This window comes from Rhinolophus hipposideros (genome assembly GCF_964194185.1).
Source record: "Rhinolophus hipposideros genome assembly, chromosome: 2".
Classification (NCBI taxonomy): Eukaryota; Metazoa; Chordata; class Mammalia; order Chiroptera; family Rhinolophidae; genus Rhinolophus; species Rhinolophus hipposideros.
This window is the reverse complement of record NC_138048.1, coordinates 31,629,972-31,653,674: the sequence shown is the minus strand read 5'-3', so window position 1 is coordinate 31,653,674 and position 23,703 is coordinate 31,629,972. Positions and strand designations below refer to the sequence as shown.

General features: G+C 40.5%; 1 protein-coding gene across 1 annotated transcript; it reads right to left on the bottom strand.

Annotated features, from left to right (window-relative positions):
* Nucleotides 1–12,177: 12,177 nt before the first annotated feature.
* Nucleotides 12,178–22,855, bottom strand: NFKBIZ (NFKB inhibitor zeta). The gene is made up of 12 exons (XM_081078554.1): nucleotides 22,451–22,855; nucleotides 20,188–20,327; nucleotides 19,634–19,664; nucleotides 19,411–19,511; nucleotides 18,536–19,314; nucleotides 17,749–17,854; nucleotides 17,226–17,372; nucleotides 16,971–17,034; nucleotides 16,532–16,701; nucleotides 15,521–15,631; nucleotides 15,227–15,394; nucleotides 12,178–13,510 (listed from the first exon to the last, which is right to left on the bottom strand). The coding sequence occupies exons 1-12, from the start codon at nucleotides 22,737–22,739 to the stop codon at nucleotides 13,457–13,459; spliced, it is 2,160 nt and encodes a 719-aa protein (XP_080934680.1). The 5' UTR covers nucleotides 22,740–22,855; the 3' UTR covers nucleotides 12,178–13,456.
* Nucleotides 22,856–23,703: the final 848 nt, after the last annotated feature.

Genomic DNA, 23,703 nt, shown 5'->3' with positions numbered 1-23,703 from the left:
AATATGTTGAACCCAAACACCTTGGGACTAAGATTCCTGAGGTAAAAGTTCATAGAGTTAATATGACACTGAACACAACAGAAAAAGAGGTGACTCACAGTGTGACTTGTAGCCAGAGCAGAGCTGAGCACACTGTAATCGCTTCTCTGAGCCTCAGTGGAGGGGAAGTTCAAAGCCAGTTAGCCACTAATGGGAAATTCATGTTCACTTTCGACATCCCATTTTTCCCTTTTTTACTTCCACAGTTGCCCGTTTGGTTTCTATACGCAAGCAGACAGCCCTGGGTGAGCCCAGTTGAAGTAATGCCAAATGACCACATCACACAGAAATAGATGCACAGTGACCAATAGAAAGCAGGAGAGAACTTCAAGTGGTCACACAAAACAAGATCATCAGCTTCTCGTGAAATGAGAGAATGCTTGATCAAAAATTTTCCAAAACATCAAAACATAAATTTAAAACAGATTTATGAAAATTACTAAATTGCAAAGGTAATAATACGGTAAAAACTTTATTCATTGATGAATTCAGCAAATGTTTATTAAGCACCTATCATGTGGCAGGCACTAGTGCTAGGCACCGAGGGTTCAAAGGTGAATAAGAGACAGATTTGATCTCAGAGAGCTTGGTTTCTAGTAAGTGGGAGACAAAAATTGTATAGGTGTTATAAGAGGTATGCAAACAGGTAACTGTGGGGACAAAGGAGGGAAAAGTCAAGCGGTCTTTGGGAAGAAGGCAGAAGATAGACTGTGTTGAGTCTTCAATAATGAGTAGGTGTTCACTGAATAGATAAAGTGAGGAAAGACTTTTCAGGGCAGCATGAACAAAAGCATAAAGACATAAAACATATAGCATATTTGGAAAATGTCAAATAATTTGGGACAACTGGCACATCATAGAATGCAAGGAAAAGAACCAATAAGGATTGGTTCTGAAGAAGTAAGCAGGGGACCTCACAAATAGCTATGAATGATATGCTAAGGAGCTGAGGTTGAGTAGGATGCCATTGAAGAGTTTTAACTTGTAAGAGTCTTAGAAAGTTCATTCTAGTTAAAATGTAGAGATTAAATATAAGCAAAAAAGTATTAGAGTCTTGGAAACCAGTATGGAGGCCATTGTAATGATCTCCACAAGATCATGAAACCTGAATTAAGGCAAGGGTAGTGAAATAGAGATGTGTACAGATGTTAGAGCTGTTAAGAGAGTAGAACCAATAGGCTATTGACAAAAACCCAATTGACCTATAGACAAGAGCAGAATAGAGATACTAGATGTCAAAAAATGCTAGTAGACATTGAAGTTCTGGCCAAACCAGAATGGCAAGACATTATTATCAATTTATAACACATCAAGCATCCATGTGCGATACCAGAAAAGATTAGAAGCATGCTCTAGGGCAGGGGTGTCCAAACTTTTTTCAACATTTTTTACCAAGGGCCATATGCGGTAAAATACACAAACAGCCGAGCCACTCACTCGAGATGAAGTACGTATTGCCTCACCTGGTTTATTTAAGTAAACTAAATATATTTTTGGAATTTGCTGCTGGCCAGTTAACAATGGATTGCAGGCCACAGTTGGCCCGCGGGCTGCAGTTTTGACACCCCTGCTCTAGGGTATGGTCCACTCCAGGCCCACCCTAATAAAATCTAAAACCAAGCCTTTAAAAGATCTGCAGTGAAAACCGAATTTGGAGGTTGAGACCAGCCAAGATAGAGGAGCTTGGGAAACATATTGAGCTTTCCAAAGATGTACCCTAGCAAAGCCTACAGTAGTGCAAGGTAATCAACCAGTAAATGAGCTGCCTAATGAAAGAAAACGCAACACTTCTCAAAAAAAGATCACAAAAATCCAGAGCCTATATATTCATCACCAACAATGTTCAATCCACAATAAAAAAAAATTACTAGACATGTAAAAAGAATAAAAAGGCAAACGTGACCACAGGGTCAAAGGAAAAGCACTGGTCCCAACATGACTGAGGTGATAGATTAGAAAATAAAGACTTTAAAGTAGCTGTTATAAACATGGATCAAAGAATCAAACATATATATGTTCAAAGAATTAAGAAAATATGGACTTAATGAATAAAAACATAGGGAATGTCAGCAGAGAAATGAAAACTATAAAAAAGAGCTAAATGGAAATTTAGAACTGAAAAGTACAGTCACAAAAAAATTCACAGTAGATAAGAGATGGGAAAAGAAAGTGGTGAACTTGAACGTAGGAAAACAGATCTATAGAAATTGTTCAAACTAATGTCTGGAGAGAAAATAGATTAAGAAAAATAAACAGATCCTTAGAGACCTGTAGAACAACAGAAAATGATCTAAATATGTGTAATTAGAGGCCAGAAGGAGAATAATGTATGAATGGGATAAAACAGACTTTTTTAAGAAATAAAAAGCCAAGCCACAGAGTGGGAAAAGATTTTATAATACACATATCTCACAGTGGACTTATATTCAAAATAAATATTAAAACTTTTACGACTCAATAATAATACAATCTGATTATTTTTAATGGGCAGAAGATCTGAAGAGACACTTTACCAAAGATATATGAATGGCTAATAAGAACAAGCAGAGATGTTCAATCTCATTAGTTATCAGAGAACTGCAAATTAAAGCTAAAATAAGATACCATTAGGAAGGCTAATATCTAAAAGGACTGACAACACCAAGTTTTGAGAAAGATGGAGAATAATTAGGTCTCTTCTATGTTGCTATTTAAAGGGAACATGGTACGATCACTTTGGAAAACAGTTTGACAGTTTCTTTTAAAGTTAAACATACACTTATGGACCTCCTACTCTTCTGCTAGGTATTTACCGAAATAAAATAAGAATATATATCCACATAAAGACTATTCATAGCAACTTTATTCACAATAGCCAAAAACTGGAACAACCCAAATGTCTACCAATGGCTAGCGAATTATGTTATTAACATAATAAAATACTACTCAGCAATAAAAAATATAAATTAATAAGTGCAACAATGTGGATGAATCTCAAAAACATTATGCTGAGTGAAAGACGCTCAACACAAAAAGTACATAGTGTAATATTCTATTCATATGAAGTGCTAAAGAGGTAAAACTAATATGTAGTGACAAAAATCAAATAAATGGTTGCCCAGAGCCATGGGAGAAAGGATGGGTTGACTACAAAAGGGTATGTATGAGGAAACTTTCTGCTATAATGAGGATGTGCTATATCTTGATTGTGGTAATGGTTACATGGATGAATACATTTTATTGAACTATACATTGAAAAGTTATGCATTTTATTGTATATTAATTATACCTCACAAAGTTGATTTTCAAAAGTATACATGCCTCACTCTTTAAATTAGAAGTCTTACCTTCTTTACCATCCTATAATGAGTCATTCAACAGTAAATTTTATAAAGAACAAGTTCTTTATGAATCACACACAAGCACTCCAAATTAACGTCTAACCAGTTGTTTTTGTTACATGTGCGTGACTGGAGAAATAGATGCCCGTTAAACTAATAAAATTCCTGTCCATCATGTGTTTAATTCTAGGCTGCAGAAGATACTGTAACTTTAGTTCTCATCTTCCTAAGTGTCCTCAGTAACTATTTGTAGATTGATTCCTAAAGGGAGTGAATGTCTATACTGATTTTATAAATGAGTTCTACCATCCGAAATCTTAGCTGCTGCAGAGCTTAGGGGTACACTGCCTGCAAAACCTGACCCAGTTTCATAGCAGAACTAAATGGTTCAAGTCTGACTGCATAGGGAAACAATACTACTGCTGGTTCAGATAAACTGAACTAATAACCTCCCCCTGCTCAAGGACCATCTTATAAACTTTTTGAAAACAGGCAATAGGGAAGCTAGACTTTCCTTTCCCTGAAATTTCCCTATCTGTTGTGGAAAACTGATAGACAAGAGCAAGACAACATAAACAAAAGGCACTGGTAGCCTGTGCAATCACCACGTGTGCTGAGCCACGTGTTCCCATTTCCTGGAAAACCTCCCTTACTGATTGGGATTCTTAATAAGAATAGCAGGGGGCTTACTCTGGCAGCACATAGGCTAAAATTGGAATGATACCGAGATTAGTACAGCCCCTGGGCAAGGATGACACACAAATTTGTGAAACATTCCACGTTTATGTGTAGAAACTTAAAAAAAAAAAACTCATAGAGAAAGAGAACTGATTTGTGGTTACAAAGATGGGGGCTGGGAGGTGGGGGAATTGGAGGAAGGTGGTCAAAAGGTACAAACTTTCAGTTATAAAATAAGTAAGTACTGAGATGTAATGTAGAACATGATGACTATAGTTAGCATGACTGTATGGTATATTTGAAAGTTGCTAAGATAGTAGATCCTAAAAATTTTTATCACAACTAAAAAAAATTTTTTTTGTAACTAGATGAGGTCATGGATGTTAACTAAACTTACTGTGGTGACATTTTGCAATATATGTGTCATGCGGGGACCCTGGTCCTGCTCCCCGCACAAGAACGCGGGATATGGTGAGGCCAAAAAGGAGCACCCATGGAGGCATAGATGCGGGAGTCATACCACTATAGTCTCGCTGGCGGCTGGGTAGACACAGGAAGCAGGAGTCACACGATCCGCAATCCGCCATCAGATTGTCTGCCAACCAACCAACCCCACAATGTAACCACGGCAGTTATATCAGTGGCTAATGGCTAACCGGTAACAGAGGATGGCCACCCAGCCACAGCTGACGGCCATGTAATAACCGAGCCAGCATCTTTCCATGTGAGGCCGAGAGCCTGGAAACTGCTCTCTGGGACTCTGTCCTCACAATATGTATGTGAAGTCATAATGCTTTATGCACACTTTACACTTATACAGTGCAGTATGTCAATTATATTACAATAAAACTAAAAAGGAAAAGAATAGCAGGAAACACACAGAATTCTACTATAAGCTCAAACCCTGTGTTACATATTGTATTAGTTTTCTATTGCTGCATAACAAATTGCCACATATTTAGCAGCTTAAAACACCGCTAGTTTGGTTTCTCACAGTTTGGCAGGCCAAAAGTCCAGTGGGCTTACCTGTATGCTCTGCATAGAGTGTCACAAGGTCCAAGTCAAGGTATCAGCTGGGCTGGGATCTTATCTGAAGGCTGTGGGGAAGAATCTCCTTCTAAGCTTACTCAGCTTGTTAGCAGAATTCAGTTCTTTGGGCATACAGGACTGAGATCCCATTTTCTTTCTGGCTATCTAGAAACTACCTGCATTTTTAGGCTCATTGGCCCCTTCCTTCATCTTTAAAGAAAGTAATTACGGATTGAATCCTTCTCAGGCTTAGAATCTCTCTGACTTCCGCTTCTATGACCAGTCAGAGAAAAACTCTCTGCTTTTAAAGGCCTCGTGTGATTAGATCAGGTGCACCTGGATAGTAAGGTAAACTGATTAGTAACTTTAATTACTTCTGAAAAATCACTTTTGCCATGTGTGGGGACAAAGGCCCGGAGAGCAGTTTCCAGGCTCTCGGACTCACGTGGAGGAGTGCTGGCTCAGGTAGTAGATGGCCATCAGCTGTGACTAGTTGGCCGTCAGCTGTAGCCGGTTAGCCATTAGCTACTGATATAACTGCCACGGCTGCGCTAGTTGTTGAGTAGAGTCGAGTGGAGTTGGTCGGCTGGCAGAAAAGCGGAGGGCAGGTCGCACGTCATGTGAATCCAGCCTCCAGTGAGACTATAGTGGTGTGATTCCCCTTCCTATGGCTCCGTGGATGTTCCTTTTTGGCCTAGCCACATCCTGCGTTCTTATGTGGGGAGCGGGAGCTGAGACCCCACAGTCCGCCCCTCACGACACATGGCGCAGCGAGCAGGATCTCCTGCATGACACCATGTAACATAACATAATCACAAGAGTAACACATGGGGCTGTCTTAGAATTCTGTTTACCACATGGATGCTAGTTTCTGTCCAGCACCCCAGACATTCTTTGTATCCCTAAAGGTGCCATTCACCCAAACAGTCTAAAGTTGCCTTTAAAAACAAATACTGCCAGTAGGTGATTCAGAGCCTGCTTTCAAGATTACAATTATTAAGACTGAGATACCACAGAAAATACCAGATTTAAATTCAGAGGACTTGTGTTTAAATCCCAAGAATTCAGGAAAGAGGAAGTGGCACACAAGCAGGGCTTTGTGAGAGGCACAGAATTTGGGTAGGCAAGAGCATGATTAAGAGACAGGAATAAACGGGCCTTGGCTGAACAGTGAGGAGATCCACCTGAGAACCCATTGGGGAATAATGGAAGATAAGGTTAGATGACGGGGGAAGCTAAAGTAAAGATGGCTTCCTAAACGACAAGAGTTTGGATTTGACTCAATAAGCAATATTGAGACTTTGAAAACCTTTTTAGGTTTCTGTAAGAGTGTGTCAAATGGTTGGAAATTGTTGGCTTGGTGAGAAAGATGAGAAGATTAGAGGAAAAATAATTAGATAGCAATGGGAAGAAATTGTTTATCTATTAGAGATACATACAGACATTCTGTGATGAGTGGGATGAGCTTTAACATATTCCAGAAAAAAATGAGGGGGAAAGAAACAAGAATGGCAAAACGTTTATAACTGATGAAGCTTCATGATAGGTACATGGTGGTTCAATATACTACTCTCCCTACTTCTGTTCTGTGTTTAAATATAACATGAAAAAATGGTTGTTGTTGTTGTTTTTAAGTCTATTGTAGTAATCCAGGAGTGAAGTCATGAAAACCTGGACATGAGTGGTGGCAGGGAAAATAGAAGAAAAAAAAAAGTCTAATTCAACAGACATTTTGACCTTAACAATAGATTTGAGATAGCAACTTCAGCTGAAGGAAGAAGGAAATCTGACTCATTTGTCATGAATAGATTAATATTATAAAAAAGGAAACTATCTATTGTCTATATATTCCCGAATTTTAAAAGAAGTACTTCATTGCTCTGTATGATTGTGGTGTGTATGGAAATTAATAATATGTATAAGTTAAATTTCTGCCTGTAGATCTCTTTCTCTGCCTAGTATACCTCATGAAAATACTGGACAGATTTTCATCAAATTTAGAGAGTCTGTTTGGAAAAATCTGCCTATTAAAATATAGCCTTATCTGGTCTATACAAAAAAAAAATCATTTTATGGGGCCCTAGAGGTGTGTCACTTATTTACTTTATAAAGAAACATTGATGTTGTTTATTTTTTTAATTAGATTTTTTAATTAGTTTCAGGTGTACAAAGCAATGTAATAATTAGAGATTTATACCCCTCACAAAGTGATAACCCCCCACCCCAAGGACTACCCATCTGACATCTTACATAGCTGTTACAATACCACTATCTTCCTTGTGCTGTACTCCACATTCCATGACCATATATATATATGTGTATATATATATATATATATATATACATATATATATATATATATATATACACAGTTATAGTTGACATACAATATTCTTATTTTTAAATTTTTCTACAATTTGAATCCAGGAATTTACCTTTTGAAAAAATTTTCCAGAATTCTTCAGTAGAAGCACCCAAAATGTCCAAATGTTTATTTCTTTTCCCATGTGATATATTTTAAATTTCCTTGAGATACAATAAATTTTCTTAAGATAGACAAAATTGCTATCCTGAAGATGAACAATTCTTATTTCCATATATGCAAGAGCCTAAGAAGGGGAATATTTTGAAAATTTTAATGTAATTCTAGAAGGAATACCTCTTGGGAGCAAAAAGAGAGAGACAGGCTTTTTAAAGGTGAATGAAAATGATATTGAATGTAAAAAACATTTGGAACCAATTCAGAAAGACAGGATCTCGGTGAGCAGGCTCCCACTGAGTCAACTAAGAAACCTGGAGCGCCTACAGAGAGCAGTTCACTTTCAGAGCAGTCAGGACCTGAGACTTCTATGAGAGCCAGTCTGCAGATACCCCAAACTCTTGTCCAGGTATCTGAAACTAAAGTTCTGCCTGACAGACATTTGGCAGCAAATACAGAGAAACGGCCACGTGGATTAAGATACCACAAGTTGAGAAAATAAACAGTGATTTCAAATTTAAGCTCCAAATCAATTAAGCTAAGGAATTTAGTATTATTTCGCAACCTGAAATGTGTCCCTATTGTCAAGCCCAAAGGTGCTAAGCTGTTCTAACAGGAAACACATGCTGGATCCAATTACCAAGTCTGCAGAGCTACTAAAATCTTTATTTTCAGATTAATAGCCAGAATCCTGTCACTTAAACAATAATACCTAGACCTAACACAATATATTTCAGCGGAGTTTTGAAAAATGGATCAATATCTATTGTCTGAAACCATGGATTTCCTTGAGTTGACCCTTCACTTTCAAATGTCTGCGGATTCCTAAGTGCCTACTCTGGTTTATCGTTACCAGGTCAGATGGTATAAACTGCAGCCATTTCATCTGTGATCATGTTGCTTCCAATATGGGCAACCCTAGGTAATGTGATCCAAGGTGAAGAGTAAGAGGTTTAATCTTATGTGTACCAGAGAATGAAAATCAAAGAAGTAACAGGTTTATTCTTATATGTACCAGAGAATGATAATCAAAGATTTGTTGTACATTTCAAAGAATTAAATCTCTTTCAATCGTTACAATAATTTTTAAATTACAGCTCACTAATTATTTGATTGTTTCTACTAAAGTTTTTTCAACGCTAAATGAATCTCCTGGTCAATACCAAACATAGCTAATAAATAATACAGCTAATAAATGAAATGTAGATGATATATCATACATTAAATGAATAATTATGTATAAAAGATGTTCATAGAGTCTGAAGACAGACGACAAGATTGCTAAAAAGGAAGTATTCATCATAATCACTTTGTAAGAGAAACACTGATAGTAGAAAAGATTATGAAGCCTCTGGTGTAGTGGGCTAAACAGTGGGCCCCGAAAAGATATGTCCACATCCTAATCCTAAAAACCTGTGAACATTACCTCATTTGGAAAAAGGGTCTTTGGACACATAATTAAGAATCTCTAGATGAGGTCATGCTGGATTATCTGGGTGGGACTTAAATCCAATGACAAGCATCCTTATAAGAGACATACAGGCGAGTCACGGGAGAAAAGGAGAAGGCCATGTAAAGATGGAGACAGAGACTGGAGTTATGCTGCCACAAGCCCAGGAACGCATGGAGTTGCCAGAAACTGAAGTAGGCAAGGAAGGACTCTCTCCTAGAGCCTTCAGATGAGCATGGTCCTGCCAACACCTTGATTTCAGCATTCTGGCCTTCAGTACTGTGAAAAAATAAATTTCTCTTGTTTTAAGCCACCAAGTTTGTGGTAATTTGTTACACAGGAAACTAATACACCTGAGGATTAAAAACCAGAATAACCTTAGAAAAGGGGTTTCTGAAAGAAAAAAAGAAAAAAAACCCATTAGGTGACTCTTGCTCTCTCCTTCAAAGCTAGGTCCATAACACAGAATCCAACATGTCTGGAACATAGTAGGCATTCATCAGTTTGCTACATCCTCCACATGGAAATTCCAGCAACCCTCCAAAGACTGCATTTCCTAATTTGGACTAAAATTGTACACTAGAATCATCTTCACATATCATGCCTGGAGCCCTGAAAACCCTGGAAATTCTGATTCAGGGTGGAGCCACGGCATTTGAACATTTAATAACCTTCATAAAAGATGCTGATATCCACCAAAGAATGAAACCTTCAACCTAGGGCATTCAGCAGCTGGGCACACTGGCTGCTCTCATTCCAAAACCCACTTGGGCTGACAGGCAAGTGAAATGGTGCGGGGGAGGGCACAGTGAGCGTGGGGTTGGAGGACAAAAATAAACATAAGAAAGCTAGACACACTTTGAGAACAATCTCCACCCTTATTCCTCCTGGAAATGCACCATCCACACAATGTGTCTTGGTCTATACAGACTCCAAAGGTGGAGTGAGGGGACTGAGAAAATCAAGTGAAATCAGACTTAGTGGGTGTATAGCTAAAGGATAAAAGTGTTTTTGGATTAAATCATAAATCCCATGTTAAAACATTTATACATTGAAGTATATACTGAGAAAATATAAACATAAAAGGGAGCCATAAAATTTAATATGGTTTAGTAAGTATTTACTGAATATGTGCTAGGTGCAGGGCCTCTGATCATTAATAAGATGGTGCCTCCCTCCACTCAAGGACAAATCCAGGGCACTAGCAATAAAAGCAAAAACCCAGCAGTCTGGTTATAACTAAACTAAACCCTTGTACGCAGGCCTGTTCTCAGAGGGACCATTGAGAACTTAGCCAGCGGCTGAACTGATTTCTCTCTGAGGTCATGTTCAGTACAGAACTGATGTTATCAGAAATGGAAGTCAGTAGTACCAACTTTAAGAAGTTGACGTTTATTAAATGTTAGACGCGTTTGTGGAAATTCTCCACTCTTGATTAAGTAAAAATATAGAAAGCATATTAAATGTTATCAAATAAAGCTGCCACTTCAGGGGCTTCCTTAGTGAAATACCAAACTACAGTACTAGTGTCAGTACTTTGCAAAAAGGGACTGCCTGATTTTTTAAGAGTGCAACTGTGCCCAATCTCATTAAAATATCATTGATGTCACTGTTAAATTATATGGCTCAGTTCAGAACTATGATGGTCATTAGTTCATTAGTACTTAATATAACTCTGGCTTGGAACATTGGCCCCAGAACCAGTGACCGCAACCGGAATTGGCATACATTCATTCATTCATTTAACCAATATTTATGAGCTCCTACTATGTGCCAGGGGCTGTGCTAGGCACTGAGGTCGCAGCCATGGATGCAGTCTTGGCTTCTGTGGGGCTCATTCTTTAAAAAATGTTCCATCAAGTGCCACTCCATACCCCTGTGGGAGATATCACTCATCAGTCACAGCACCCTCTCCTGCCAAGCCCCTACACTGCTTGAGGATCTTTCTCAGCATGTTATACTCATGAGACTCTTACCAGTCAGAGGTAGAACACAGGATGCAACTTACTGGCCATCAGATGCTAAACAAACTATACTGAATCACCTGTGGTTCCTCACAAAATCTTATCGCCTTGGTTCATGTCATATTGTTTCTGTCTTTCACCTCCCTCTCCTTCCCCTCTATGAACATCCAAACTAACTCTTCTGAAGGTACAGCTCAAATGCTCTGCCTTGATGTTTTCCCCCGTTCAGATATAAGTTCTTCTTCTGAATCTCTTTCTTCCTTTTTTGTGGTAGTAATAAAGTACATGGCATGTCTCCCACATATGTGTCTTAAGGATAAGAAATATGGTTTTTACCTTTGATTGCCTCATATTATCTATCATGCAGCTTTGCTCAGATACAAAATCATGTTTGCTAAGCACTGGTTCAGTTAATTATGAGAGAACTTAGGTTAAGAGAGAACATCAGCTCACTTGGGGAAAAGCTCACTGTATATGTTCAATGGGGGCATATCATCTCTACTGTTCTGGTTATCAGGTTACATCTGCAACACAAATTACTCGTAAGATTGTATTTACATTAAAGATGAAAAATTACATTTGATGTACAGAAATGGAACTACAGTAGATTCTTAACCTGCTGGTGGCTATGACGCCCCTGATACTGTATACAGCATTTGTGTCTATGTGCATAGGTACCTTTTTCCAGGGAAAGGATTTACAAGATTCTCAAAAGAACTAGTAAGAACTAAAATATGCAGTAATTGACTGATGCTGACAGAGATGTTAATATATTTGTTCTTACAGTAATATCAGAATGGTATGTGGGGAGAGGGAAAGATCTCATTTACTGCTATTTCCAGGTTTACATCTCTCAGGATGATCCTGGTAATCTCCAAATTGTTTTTCCTGTTTACTGCGCCCACAAAACAAAGTCTGATAAAGTCATAAACAGAGACTTAGCTTTTTTAGCTAAGTCTTCTAAATGATATAATCTTCTAAATGACCAACAATATCTATTAAACTTCCAAATTTTCTGAACCTAATAAGCCTCTGTGAACTCGGCAAAGAGTTTTTTGATGTTATGAACCTTCAGGAAACATCTTTTCCAAGAAATTCAAATTAAAATATATTAGCTAATGTAAAGGTATTTAGATTAGTAATGAATAGTACTTTTTTCAACCCAGGGAAATATAAACAAGGGAGTAGGAAAAGAAAATGCACATCCTTAAAACGAATAGTATTATTGAATTAATGTTTATTTAAAACCATGCATGAGTTTTTCCATGAGTGTGAATGAACTGGTTCATATCATAGCCATATTTACAGATACCAAATAACTATAACTAACTTTTGTCCACAAGACATACTGGATCAAACAATGTGATCAATTCAAAGGTTATCTTTTTTAAAAGAATTTAAGCTATAAAGATGATTAGTCAGCTGCTTGTGAGACTTCTCAAAAAAAAAAAAGTTTTTAATGAATCAAATTTATTACAATGAATTAGTGCAATCAACTCCAAATACGTTCCTCGGGGTATGCCAGAGGTAAGCAAAATATTATTAATAGAATTAAGATTACTAAAAAAAAAAAAAGTATTTTTTTCTGAATGGTAATATAGAACATCATGGTATATTATCATTATTTGACAATAGAAAACCAGTAAGACATGTTTCAATATTGACTTTTTGTTGTTCCTATAAAAGTATAACGAAATTCCCAAAAGAGCAAGTAAATTATAAATCCTATAAAGTGAGCAATAAAGAGGTGTTCTCTTTAAGAACATGCAATTTCCTACAAATAATGTGTCTCATCTCAATGCATGAGAAAAGCATATTTACAATTCAAGTAGAGCTCAGTCAGCCACCAAGGGAACAACTCTCCATTTGCTCTATCTATGGTGATGGTAGTTAGGTGATAACACAGCTCCCTTGAATGTGTACAATTTTTTAAAATAGTAACAATTCACTTGTTCTTTTCTATTTTATTGATTTACACATGTCAAATGTGGCCATGTTAATGACCAAATATATACAAATATTTTAAAAGACAAAAATGATAATTCTATACAGTCTGAAAAATCAAATTTTAACCATGGTACCTTTATCTAGTCCAATGACTAGAGACTGCAACACCAATAATAACAATCAGGTACTGCCATCAGGCCAAATGAAGCCTCAACACTACATCTAGATTTACTCTTTTCCTTCCAAATGCTTTCATTTTTCTTTTAAAAATGTTTACCAAAAGCTACTGTTAATTAAAGTCCATTTTATCATTCAGATTAAATTCAGATGTCTAGATCCCAGATACCTGGGTATGAAATACTAAAATCTGCCAAGAGAAATTAGATATTCTTTTTCTTTTTAATATAACCCACTATATAATAGTGAACTAAATAAACTTGTTTCATAGAAACAACTGACATTTGCCAATACAGAGCAAATGGTCTATGTACATATACATTGGGACTGCCTAACTGACAGTGAGTGTTGCCCAGGCTCCAAGTCAATGGAGCTAATACGGTGGAGCTCTCTGCTGAATGGACTTCCCCTTCAGGATGCGTCGGATCTGAAATGGAAATGAATAGGATTTGTGAGGGTTTTTTTAACGATCAAAGTACCATATTTCCTTCAGTTTCATTCCTTTCTTACATACTCTACACCACTCCTATCAGTTTGTAAGTATAAGAAGAAATATGCAACATGTCAAGATTTTAAGGTGACTTTAAAAATATACTACTGTGTTTCCCCGAAAATAAGACCAGGTCTTATATTAATTTTTGCTCCAAAAGACACATTATGTCCAGGGGATGTCATCCTGAAAAAATCATGCTAGGGCTTATTTTCCAGTTAGGTCTTATTTTCGGGGAAACATGGTATAAGTCCTTTCAAAATTTATTACAGACCTCCTACAATAATCTTGAATAGAAGAGCACCTCTATTACCATTATCTAAAATTGAAAATCTCCAACCGCTTAAATAAGACCTATATTCCTTTTCCTAATCTTTACTCTTGCTATTTGTGAGAACATTGACTACAAGGCAATAATTATGATATAGGACTATAGAAGTATCTCACCTAGCCTGAAGTCACCTTCAACAAGAACCCAGAACACCTTACATACAAACAAACAGATCCTTAATACCCTTCAAGTCAAAAGAGCTATCTTGATATCTAAAAATTAAAGCATCTGCACATAACTTTATGAATCTCAGGAAAGCCCCTAGACTCCTTCTGAGCCTAATGATTGATTTTATACTCCCATCTAACAAATTTTATTATCTCTCAGCCCATAGCAGATTAAAAGAAACAAACTAGAAGCAAGAAGATTTGGGTAGGGGATGCAACTGATAGCTGCTAGAAGATACCATGACCATGGTCTGACAATAGAACAAAGGACAAGACCCTCTCCACACACACACAGACGCAGAAAGAAAGGAGCAATCTGAGAACACTGAGTGAGGAGTCAAATGGCTCTCCGTGAGAATGTCACTACATGACTGCGCACCGCACACCTGAAGTAGAAGCAAACGCTGGGCTTAGTGAGGACTGCCGTTTACTATGTCATGGTGGTTCTGTCCCTGGAACCTCTGTGAATCTCCACTTCCTCAGCTGCAACCCTTATACTGCAAAGTTTTCATATTATGAGGTATAATATACATGAAAACTTCACACGTTATCAAGAGTGTCATTTAAAGTTAAAAAGAGCTCTACAAACATGGGTTCCTATGACATTATGGTCATAATGAGGGCTGTGAATCAAAGAAATGGCTAAACTGCAGTCCATATGCTTTATTTTGTGATTATCAAAGTTACATAATGACCTAACCCATAGCCACAATCACCCTCATTTCCCCCAGGGAAAGATTTCCATCAAAAATATCTTAAACTCTTAAAAGTCAGTTCTCGTTAGCAAAAGTTCAGTCACGTGAAATTATTCAACCCCTCACAGATAATATATCACCATCTGATAAGTAAAGCATAATTTTGTTTCAAGTATAAAACAGTTCTGGGTTCTAAACTGCATCAACAACCCTCTCGTCTCTTATTTAGTAACAGTTAGTACACAGGAGTAATTGTGACAGAGGATATTTACTGAGCACTCACTAGCCGGGGAGTGTCCTGAATGCTCTACAGACACTGACTCATTTAATCCTGACAGACAAACACTGACAGAACCTGCTGTAAGACCACCAGCTGGCCTCCACCCTGCACAACCTCAGCTCCCTTTATGATTCAGACCAAGTGCCTGAAAGTATTTCCTGTCCCTTCTATAACCCTCACCTGCTCTCCCACAGGGCCATCGGGAACCAAATGCACCGGCTGTTCGTTCTCCAAGTTCCGAGTACTTGGGTCGGCTCCCTTCCTCATCAACAGACGGACTGCATCCAGCTGTGTCACCCGATACTGCAGGCTGGCAGCAACATGCAAGGCAGTGTTTCCATTGTAAGCCTGAAGACAGAGAGATGAAATGACACCCGTCAGGAAGGGGGACTTGCATGAAAGTAGCTCAAAAGCTTGAAGAAAGCTTACAGTCAGTCTGACTCTTGTGCAGCTATCGAAGCTTTCTAAAAGTACCTTTGCATTCACAAAAGACAGGCAACTGGGCAGCTCCAAAAAGAGACGAATGAGTTCCAGATTTGCTTCCTCAGCTGCCAAATGCAGAGCTGTGCGGCCACTTTTACGATCCTTGTCAAAAGCAAAGGGGAAGAAAAGCATGAACATCCAGACACCACGCTTAATGTGCTTTTCTCCCAGTCTCTCAAATGTCTGACTCACTCTGGCGGACTCACTTTGAATGCACCCTTCTCCACAAAGCCTTCCTTAAGCACGGACTAGATAGAATCTCTTGTTCCTCTTAAATTACCTATTAATTTCCCTATATGCCTCTTATCAGTCTACCATTGCAAACCGCGTGGCCATAAAATGTAGAAACATAGACGATACTGTTTTATCATGTATTGTAATACAATACAATAAAACTTGTATTATTGTGTTTCCTCGCCTGTGTTTCCAGACTGGTAGCCACCCTACAGACTTATAATTAGTTACGTCTCTCATCTTTCTATGAGACAGTAAGCTGCCTAAGGACCCAAGAAGCTTATGATTTAGGCATTTTTCCTCCCAGAGCCCCTAACTCACTGCTTTGTACACAGTTGATACTCATAAATAAACCTGAACTTTGAAGAGAACAAAATAGTTTCCAGATTAAAAAACAAACAAACAAAAAACGGTTAAATCTAGATCCCACAGCGATGAACCCTTACAAAAAGCACTATCTTGATTATCAGTATATGGAAATGGTAGCCAAACTGATAGTATCAATTTCAAGCATTTTTCCCTTTCAAACAAAGATTATTTCACAGCTAAACGATCTTTTGTATAATAATCCAAAGATTAAAAGCAAATCAAGAAAAGCAGATAAGAGGACCTTTGAAAATTTAAGCTTCTTAACTATCCCTACATTACTACTCACTCCATTAATTTAAAAAGAGGGGAAAAAAGAGTTAATCTCTTCTTGGGAATAGGTGTTTTGCAGTAACCACTTTATGTCCCTGATCCCAACTCCAAATTCTTCTGTGAATTTACCTTGGCTTCCACTGCTGCTCCCATTTGAATCAGACACTTAATGGTGTCAACCAGACTCTTGTTCTTCAGTAAAAGTTCCTGAACTTCAGGTGAGTGAGGCTGTTGGTTTCGCTGGAGCTCGTGCACTACAGCATTATGGGCCACAACCGCACAGTGTAGAGGAGTCAGGCCTAGAAAATGTGTCATAAAGCACTGGTCAAGCATCCCACCACGTCTTTCAGTTGTTCTGGCATTACAAACCGTGAGGATGGCCTCTCACATGCCCTACAGACGGGCTCCCCAGGAACCAGTGAGGCGATCTGAATAATCCGCCCACTGGGTCTTAGTGCTAACTGCACCTATAGAACGTGTTAGCTTGAATCACCTCCCCCCCCCACCCAGTATGAAACTGAATAGGCCCTTGTCTATAAACGGCTTCTCGCCCGTGTCACATGCTTACCGTCATAGTTAGTGGCTTCAAGATCCACAAACTGATTGCTCATTGCCGCACCCTTCTGAATTGCCTGCAAAATTTAAAAAGAGGTATCTGTTAGCATAAGACCAGCTTCACATATACTTATCTATTACTATTCCAAGAACTGACTAAGTCAACTCAAAAGCGATTACTGCAACAGACAACCCACAGCCAACCTCTAACACCCCAGCCCAACGGCTTCGGCCCTGTGATAATGGAAGCCTGGCTCACTCCTCTTACCTGCAGCACCTGCGAGTGGCCCTTCTCAGCACAGACGTGCAGAGGGGTTCTCCCCCAGCAGTCGGTGGTGTTCACCTGGGCCCCAAGGTTCACCAGATCCTGCACAATGAGATGCTGATTGGCAGCCACTGCCACCTGAAAGGCACTCTGCACATTCAGAAAAAAACAAAAACAAAACGTTTTTAAAACATTTAACACTATCATAACAAGGAATACGAACCTAAACAAAGACTGAGGGGAAAACCCACATAGAAAAAAGTAAATCCTATTAATAAGCAATAAGACGAGGAAACTAAAATAAACTGAGGGTGCAGCTTTATTATACCCAGTTAGTCTTTGGTCCAAGAACTATGAAGTCAACGTTAATAACTTCAAGGCTGATGGTGGCAAAGAATCAACATCTCCAAGTTAATATTAACTAAACTCGCTTCGGTCTTGAGCTCTGGAACTATCTACACATAAATACGAGACTGCTGTCATTCTCTTCACCATCTTTGCCATTTCAGTGGGTCAAGGGCCTCACCTGCCCATTATGCTCTTTAATATCCAGCATGTGAAGTGCATTCATCTTCCTTGCAAGGACATAGGAAAGTGCCCTTCTCCCTTGGGCAACAGCAATATGGAGGAACCTGGGAAACAAGGAAAGGAATAGATGTGAATTACTTCTCTTTCGCTTTTAAGTTCATCTTTTAAAAAAAAAAAAAATTTCTTCTTTTAGCACCTTCCTTGATACGGTGGTACACTCAAATGAAACATTACAGAGATAGTCCATCCGAGTCGCCACAGGATGAGTCAGGCTGCCAGAAATAAGAATGCCAAGCACCACACTGATCACTTTAAACCTATTAATTTTAATATTTGTAAAAACCTTAGAGGGAGGTATTATTGTTTTACACATCAAGAAACTGAGACACAGAGAAGTTAAATAACTTGCCCAAGGCCACAACAATGTCAGGACAGATAAGTATTCAATCTACAAATCAACTCACAGCTGACAATGACCAACAAACCATGATCTGGTTTTTTTCCTACAGATACAGTCTATGCTGGTCTTTCGAAACCAATTACTCAAAGAAGACACAGTTTTATTAATTTAGAGCAGGTGATTTATTCAGCCAGAAAAATAAAAGGAGGAAAGGTCTTTCTTGAAATATTAGCTATCACTGAACAGCAGTTATACCTACACTAGTCATCTTTGTAGCCAAGCACCTACTAAGGTCTAACTGGTATACCCAAGAGGGATTCTGTGCCCACTACATGCAACAAGTATGCTTTACCAAATAACGTACATGAAATAAAGGGAGACTCACGTGTCACCATCTGCATCCTTTGAAAGGAACTGGTCCTGGCAGATATTTGCCAACTTGCTTTCCTCCTGCTCTACTTGCCACTGAAAAAATGACTTCCCTAACTGTGTGGTGTTCATTGGATTTCCGATGATGTTCTGGAATGGCAGTGAAGTGCTTAAAGGGACAGAGCCTGCCTCGTGCCCGAGCATGGCCTCACTGGCACTATGTGACATCACGCTGAAGTTTTGCAGGTGGGCATCATTTTGTTGCTGAACACTGGGGGAAGTCTGAACGGGAGCAGCAACATTCTCACATTCCCCATGACTACTTAGAAGGGATGCAAAACTTTGATTTGGGCAGAACTGTGGTTCTTGACTATCAAAGAGGTTTGGTTCATAGTTGGGGGACTGGGAAGTTCTGGAATAAGGGTTGTATTCCAGAGTTGGGTTGTGGGTGTAGTGCTGCGGCTGCTGCTGCTGCATGTTCTGGTTCTGAGGATACTGGTACATGGAAGCCTGATCCAACATGTGCGGGGAGCTGCTGACTTGGAATGGCTGGTATTTCTGAGGTGGAGAGAAGACCTGGCCTCCGTGGAAGTCCTGACACTGCTCTCGGGGAGAGCTCTGAGGGACCACCACGGGGCTCATCCAGCTGACTTGGACAGTATTCAGGGAAACCGGGTTGCATTCATTCTTGATGTTGATAATGTTCTGAAGCAGATCGGCACTGCTGTCCTGTTTGGATTCATTGTGGTGACCATCTTCCATGCTCTCTGCAGGCGTTGGTGTTTGAGGTGGTGTCTGAAAAGGAAAAAAAATGAGTTGCACATTCCCTTCCAAAATTATTCCAGGAATAATTTCCGAAAGGTATTCAGAGGAAAATAGTGAGACACTTACCAAAAACTGGGTCTGTAAGGAAGCTGGCCTTTTGCAAGCTGACCCATCAGATGACTCAGGTCCTTTCCTTTTCCCACTATATGATACTGCGTTCATCAATTCTATACCCAAGATAGGAATATGGAATCGGTAATCATTTTATTTTACAAATTTTACCCATAATCGTGCTACAGTATTTTACTCTCAAAGCCCCCATAATATCATGAATAGAAGTAACTCTTACCTGTGAATTGCTCTCTGTTCACACCTTGTGTCTACGAGGAAAAAAATGTTTCCAATTTAGTACAATATTAAATAGGTTCCTGCTTAACATACCTCAATAAACAGACTTATCTCTACCACTCTTTACAGCCCACCATAAACCTTTGATGTATTCTAGCAATATTTATTTTCAACTTTAATTTTTATTCAATATTGCAACTTCCTCATTTTCACATTCACCTTAGTTCAATTCAGGTCAAGATGAAATTAATACGGCCATTTGAGTTTTTCCTTTCTGATCAAAATATTCCATTTCAACTGAACCCCATTTATTTCCTTGCCCCCAATTTGCCTTCATTTATTCATTCATTAAATTTCTCTTGTGCACCTACCAAGTACCTAGCACGGGGGGACTAAGTGATAGGAATACAGCAGACGGCAAGACACATATACTCTCTGTCCTCTGGACTTTGTGGTCTACAAAAGAAGACTTCCTGGACCTCGGTCAGCAGAGAATAATAACCCGGACAGACTAATCCCCTTGCCATCCGACCCAAAATGAAAAATAGATGCCACCTTAAAATTATCCACGGGTTGACCAGAAGACTTCTGTTTATGACTTCGGATGTGCAGCAAGAGTTCTTTCACTGAGTTCTTCACACGAACACCTTGAAAGGGTCCTCTTTGCTGCCTTCCAACCCCCATATGGGGTTCAACTGTTCAAAAGAAAACAAGGTACTCCAATTAATATGTCTCGTAGACACAAATCTTAATAACCTCAAAAGCATAGCCGTCTAACGTATAAAGTCCCTAAATCACCAGCTTGCAAAGCCTTTCCAACTCGCTCTGTTCAATGATTTACTTGTCAGTCCCGAGACCTACTGAAGGTTCCACATTGCCTGATACCTCTCTCCACCAGGCACCCTAAACAATTAAAGCTCATAAAAATGTGCTTTAGGGGGTCCCAGAGCCAATAGGTAAACCCTAATTAAGTCTCTCTCTCTCAGGCCTATCCATGAATCAAGATCCCAGATTTTGCACTTTGACTCTCATAAATTTGTAACTAGTCTTGACTTTTGAAAAACTTTGGAAGATCAATGGATAAATGATGAATTTTTAGCTTTTCAAACCAAAGGTTTTGTGTCCACATAGAAATTTAAAAGTCTATTAATCCACTCACCTAAGAAAGCACAAAACAAACTTGCTCCAAAGATCTCAATGTACCAAATCCTAACAATTAACAATGTTTTGGATTTCTTATTTATTTCACTCAGATCAGCTATGCCAAGAAAGCTGGTTAAATTCAGAGGTTAAACACACTTTCACACACGCACACAGGATTTCCCCTCACTGACTGTTTTGGGGACTGCTCAAAGAGGCCTTCTAAGTAAAAAGGAAACGTGTAATCCCATTTCATATTTCAACTTTAAAATACACTTTAAAATGTAGTCTATTATAAGGACAGCATTCCACTTCTGACCACTACTATGTCACCACCTCTTGGGATGAGCTGAACAAAAAATGAAAATGCAAAAAGTCAGGAAATAAATAATTCTGCCATTCCATGGAGAGTGGAAAAAAGAAAGATGGCAAGAACAGTGCATAATTTGAACATGTATATCATCAATATATGAGAGAAATAACTCAACGATGAGGCAAATTAAACAACGAGTTGGTTTTATGTTTAAGTTTAGGGATCTCTTGCCAGAACCTAACACAACATTTCTGTGGAATGACAGCAGTTAATGTATGATTCAACATCACAAGGAGAAAAATTCAGTTTCAGAAATCCCCTATGGCTGTGTGGTAAACCAAGAAAATAGCAAACTAGTTTCAGCCAGATAAAGGCCAAAGGTAGGAGAAAAGGATCTAAATAAATACACACACACACACACACACACACACACACACTTTTTGCATTTGCTCCCTTGACATACAGGGAGTACCTTATACAACCAAGTGGCTTAAATCACTTCTTTAGAAAATGGAAAATCACTTTCTATAATAAAAGACAACCAAAACAGCAGTGAGTAGCAATGGGGAACACCTGAAAGAGAAATTCTTCAACTCGTGCTAATTACAGATTCTCCAACATTTGACGTTATCTAGACGTTCTTCAGTCTACCCACAGCGGCATCCTGTTTTCCCCCAAATTATGCAACTCGGTTCATTAAGAAAAGAAACTAACCAATTCTCAACCGAAGAAAGGAAACATTATGTTTGTCTGCTAGATAAGCTTAACCATTCTTAAGCACACAGAACAAAAACAGGACCGCAAAAATTCTGGGCAGACTCGGAACTCGCAAGCAGCAGAAAGTAAAGGCATAATAAACTGAGTTCGTTTTCAGTCCAGCTTCACCTTACATCTCAATAATATCGGTTTCCTTTCTTTAAAAGTCCTTTTACTGAAAATTTCCACAAGTACTTAGGGAGAAATAAGTCACGCCCTTACACACAGTGCTCAAACCCTTTCACTAAAAAAGCCACAAGAAAAAGGTACACCTCCATCAGACCCAACACCTCGCCATAGCATGTGAATTATTAGCTTAGTAAAGCTGCTTTTTAATAAAGACGAGAGAAAATCTAACACGGTTCATGGCCCCCACAGAAGTCAGAGCTCTGCTCCGAGCCGTGTTTCAAGCTACGAGGCCGGCTGGATGCCAAAGGGCATCGAGTTATGTCAAACGCGCAGCGCAGGGCACGGCCTGCAGGAGCCGCCTCCTAACTGATGGCTAGTGATTCTGTGCTCCGCCCAGGCAGGCGCAGCAGCCACCTAACTCCGGGCCGGGGTATTCGCGTCGGGGCGGCCGGACTCCCCCTCCCGGGCCGCGGCGGGTACCTGGCAGCCGCTCCGCGCCAGCGCCGCCTCTCGGCCGGGACTCCACCGCCCCGCAGGACGACACGGACGAGGCGGAGGAGAAGTCGGAGGAGTCGGAGCCGGGCGAGCCGGGCGCCGACGGCCCCGACGCGGAGCAGCCGGCGTCGCAGGCGCCCGGGGCCGCGGCGGGCGGGGACGCGCCGTAGAAGTAGGCCAGGTTGAGCGGGCTGGTCATGAGGCCGCAGTCGCCGGCCGCGTCCCGCAGCCCGTCTCCGCCGCGGCCGTCGTCCAGCAGCTTGTCCACGATCATGCTCCCGGGCGCGACGCTCGGGGACCCCCAGACACCCGCGCCCCCGGCTCGTTGCGCGCGGCTGCCTCCCGGCTGTGGCTGTGGCTGCCGCGGGCACGGACGCCAAGCGAAGGGATGACGGCGCGGGCACGGGCGCGGCTCTCCTATTTAACCGGCCGTAGGGGCCAAGGGCGGGGAGAAGGGACCGCCTCCCCGCCGGCCTCCCCCGCGCCCGGCCGGGCCATTGGCTGCATCGGGGCCACCTCCCGGACCCTCCTCCGGATGCGTTCCGTTTCCAGTAAAATGTACAGGATGAGGCAATGTGCCCTCCGCCCTCGCCCCGCCCGCCCGGCTCCGCCTACACCCACCGGTTGTTTTCTTGCTTTTCACCTGGAAACCCCGGCCGAGCGCGGCCTCCCACCTCCCGGACCCTGCCCCCCGCCCTGCACCCCGGCCGGCCGCCCCCCCGCCGTGCACAGACGCCCGGCCGGCCCTGCCCTCGGCGCGCTCCCCGCGGGGCACGGGAGCACGGGGAGTGGGTGCGCGGCTGGGCTCTAGGGCTGAGAGGGAGGCGGGGAGGCAGCGGGGGAACAGGTCGGCCTGGTTCCCGGGGAGTAGGAAGTCCTCCGCCTGCCCTGGCGTGGGGAGATTTTCACCAGCCCGACTTTGGCGTCTCTGGAAGGTTCTTAAGGGCCATCTCCTCCAACGCCTCAAAGCAACTTCTCTCTTAACTTAGTAAATGTTTGCCAACGTTCCTTTCTACAGTGTCCTAAACTGAATATAATTTGAGGCCATTTTTCTGTCTTCAGATAATTGGGGTAACAACTCAATTTGGGGGTCGGGGAGCGCAGCCCAGGAATAAAAAAGCAGTGCCCTACACCCTTGTAGTCTTCAATACTGGAACAAAGCCATCTTAGCAAAATGATAAATACATACATGTATGTGTCTGTATGTATGTAATTTCTTTATTCTGCAAGTTTACTTG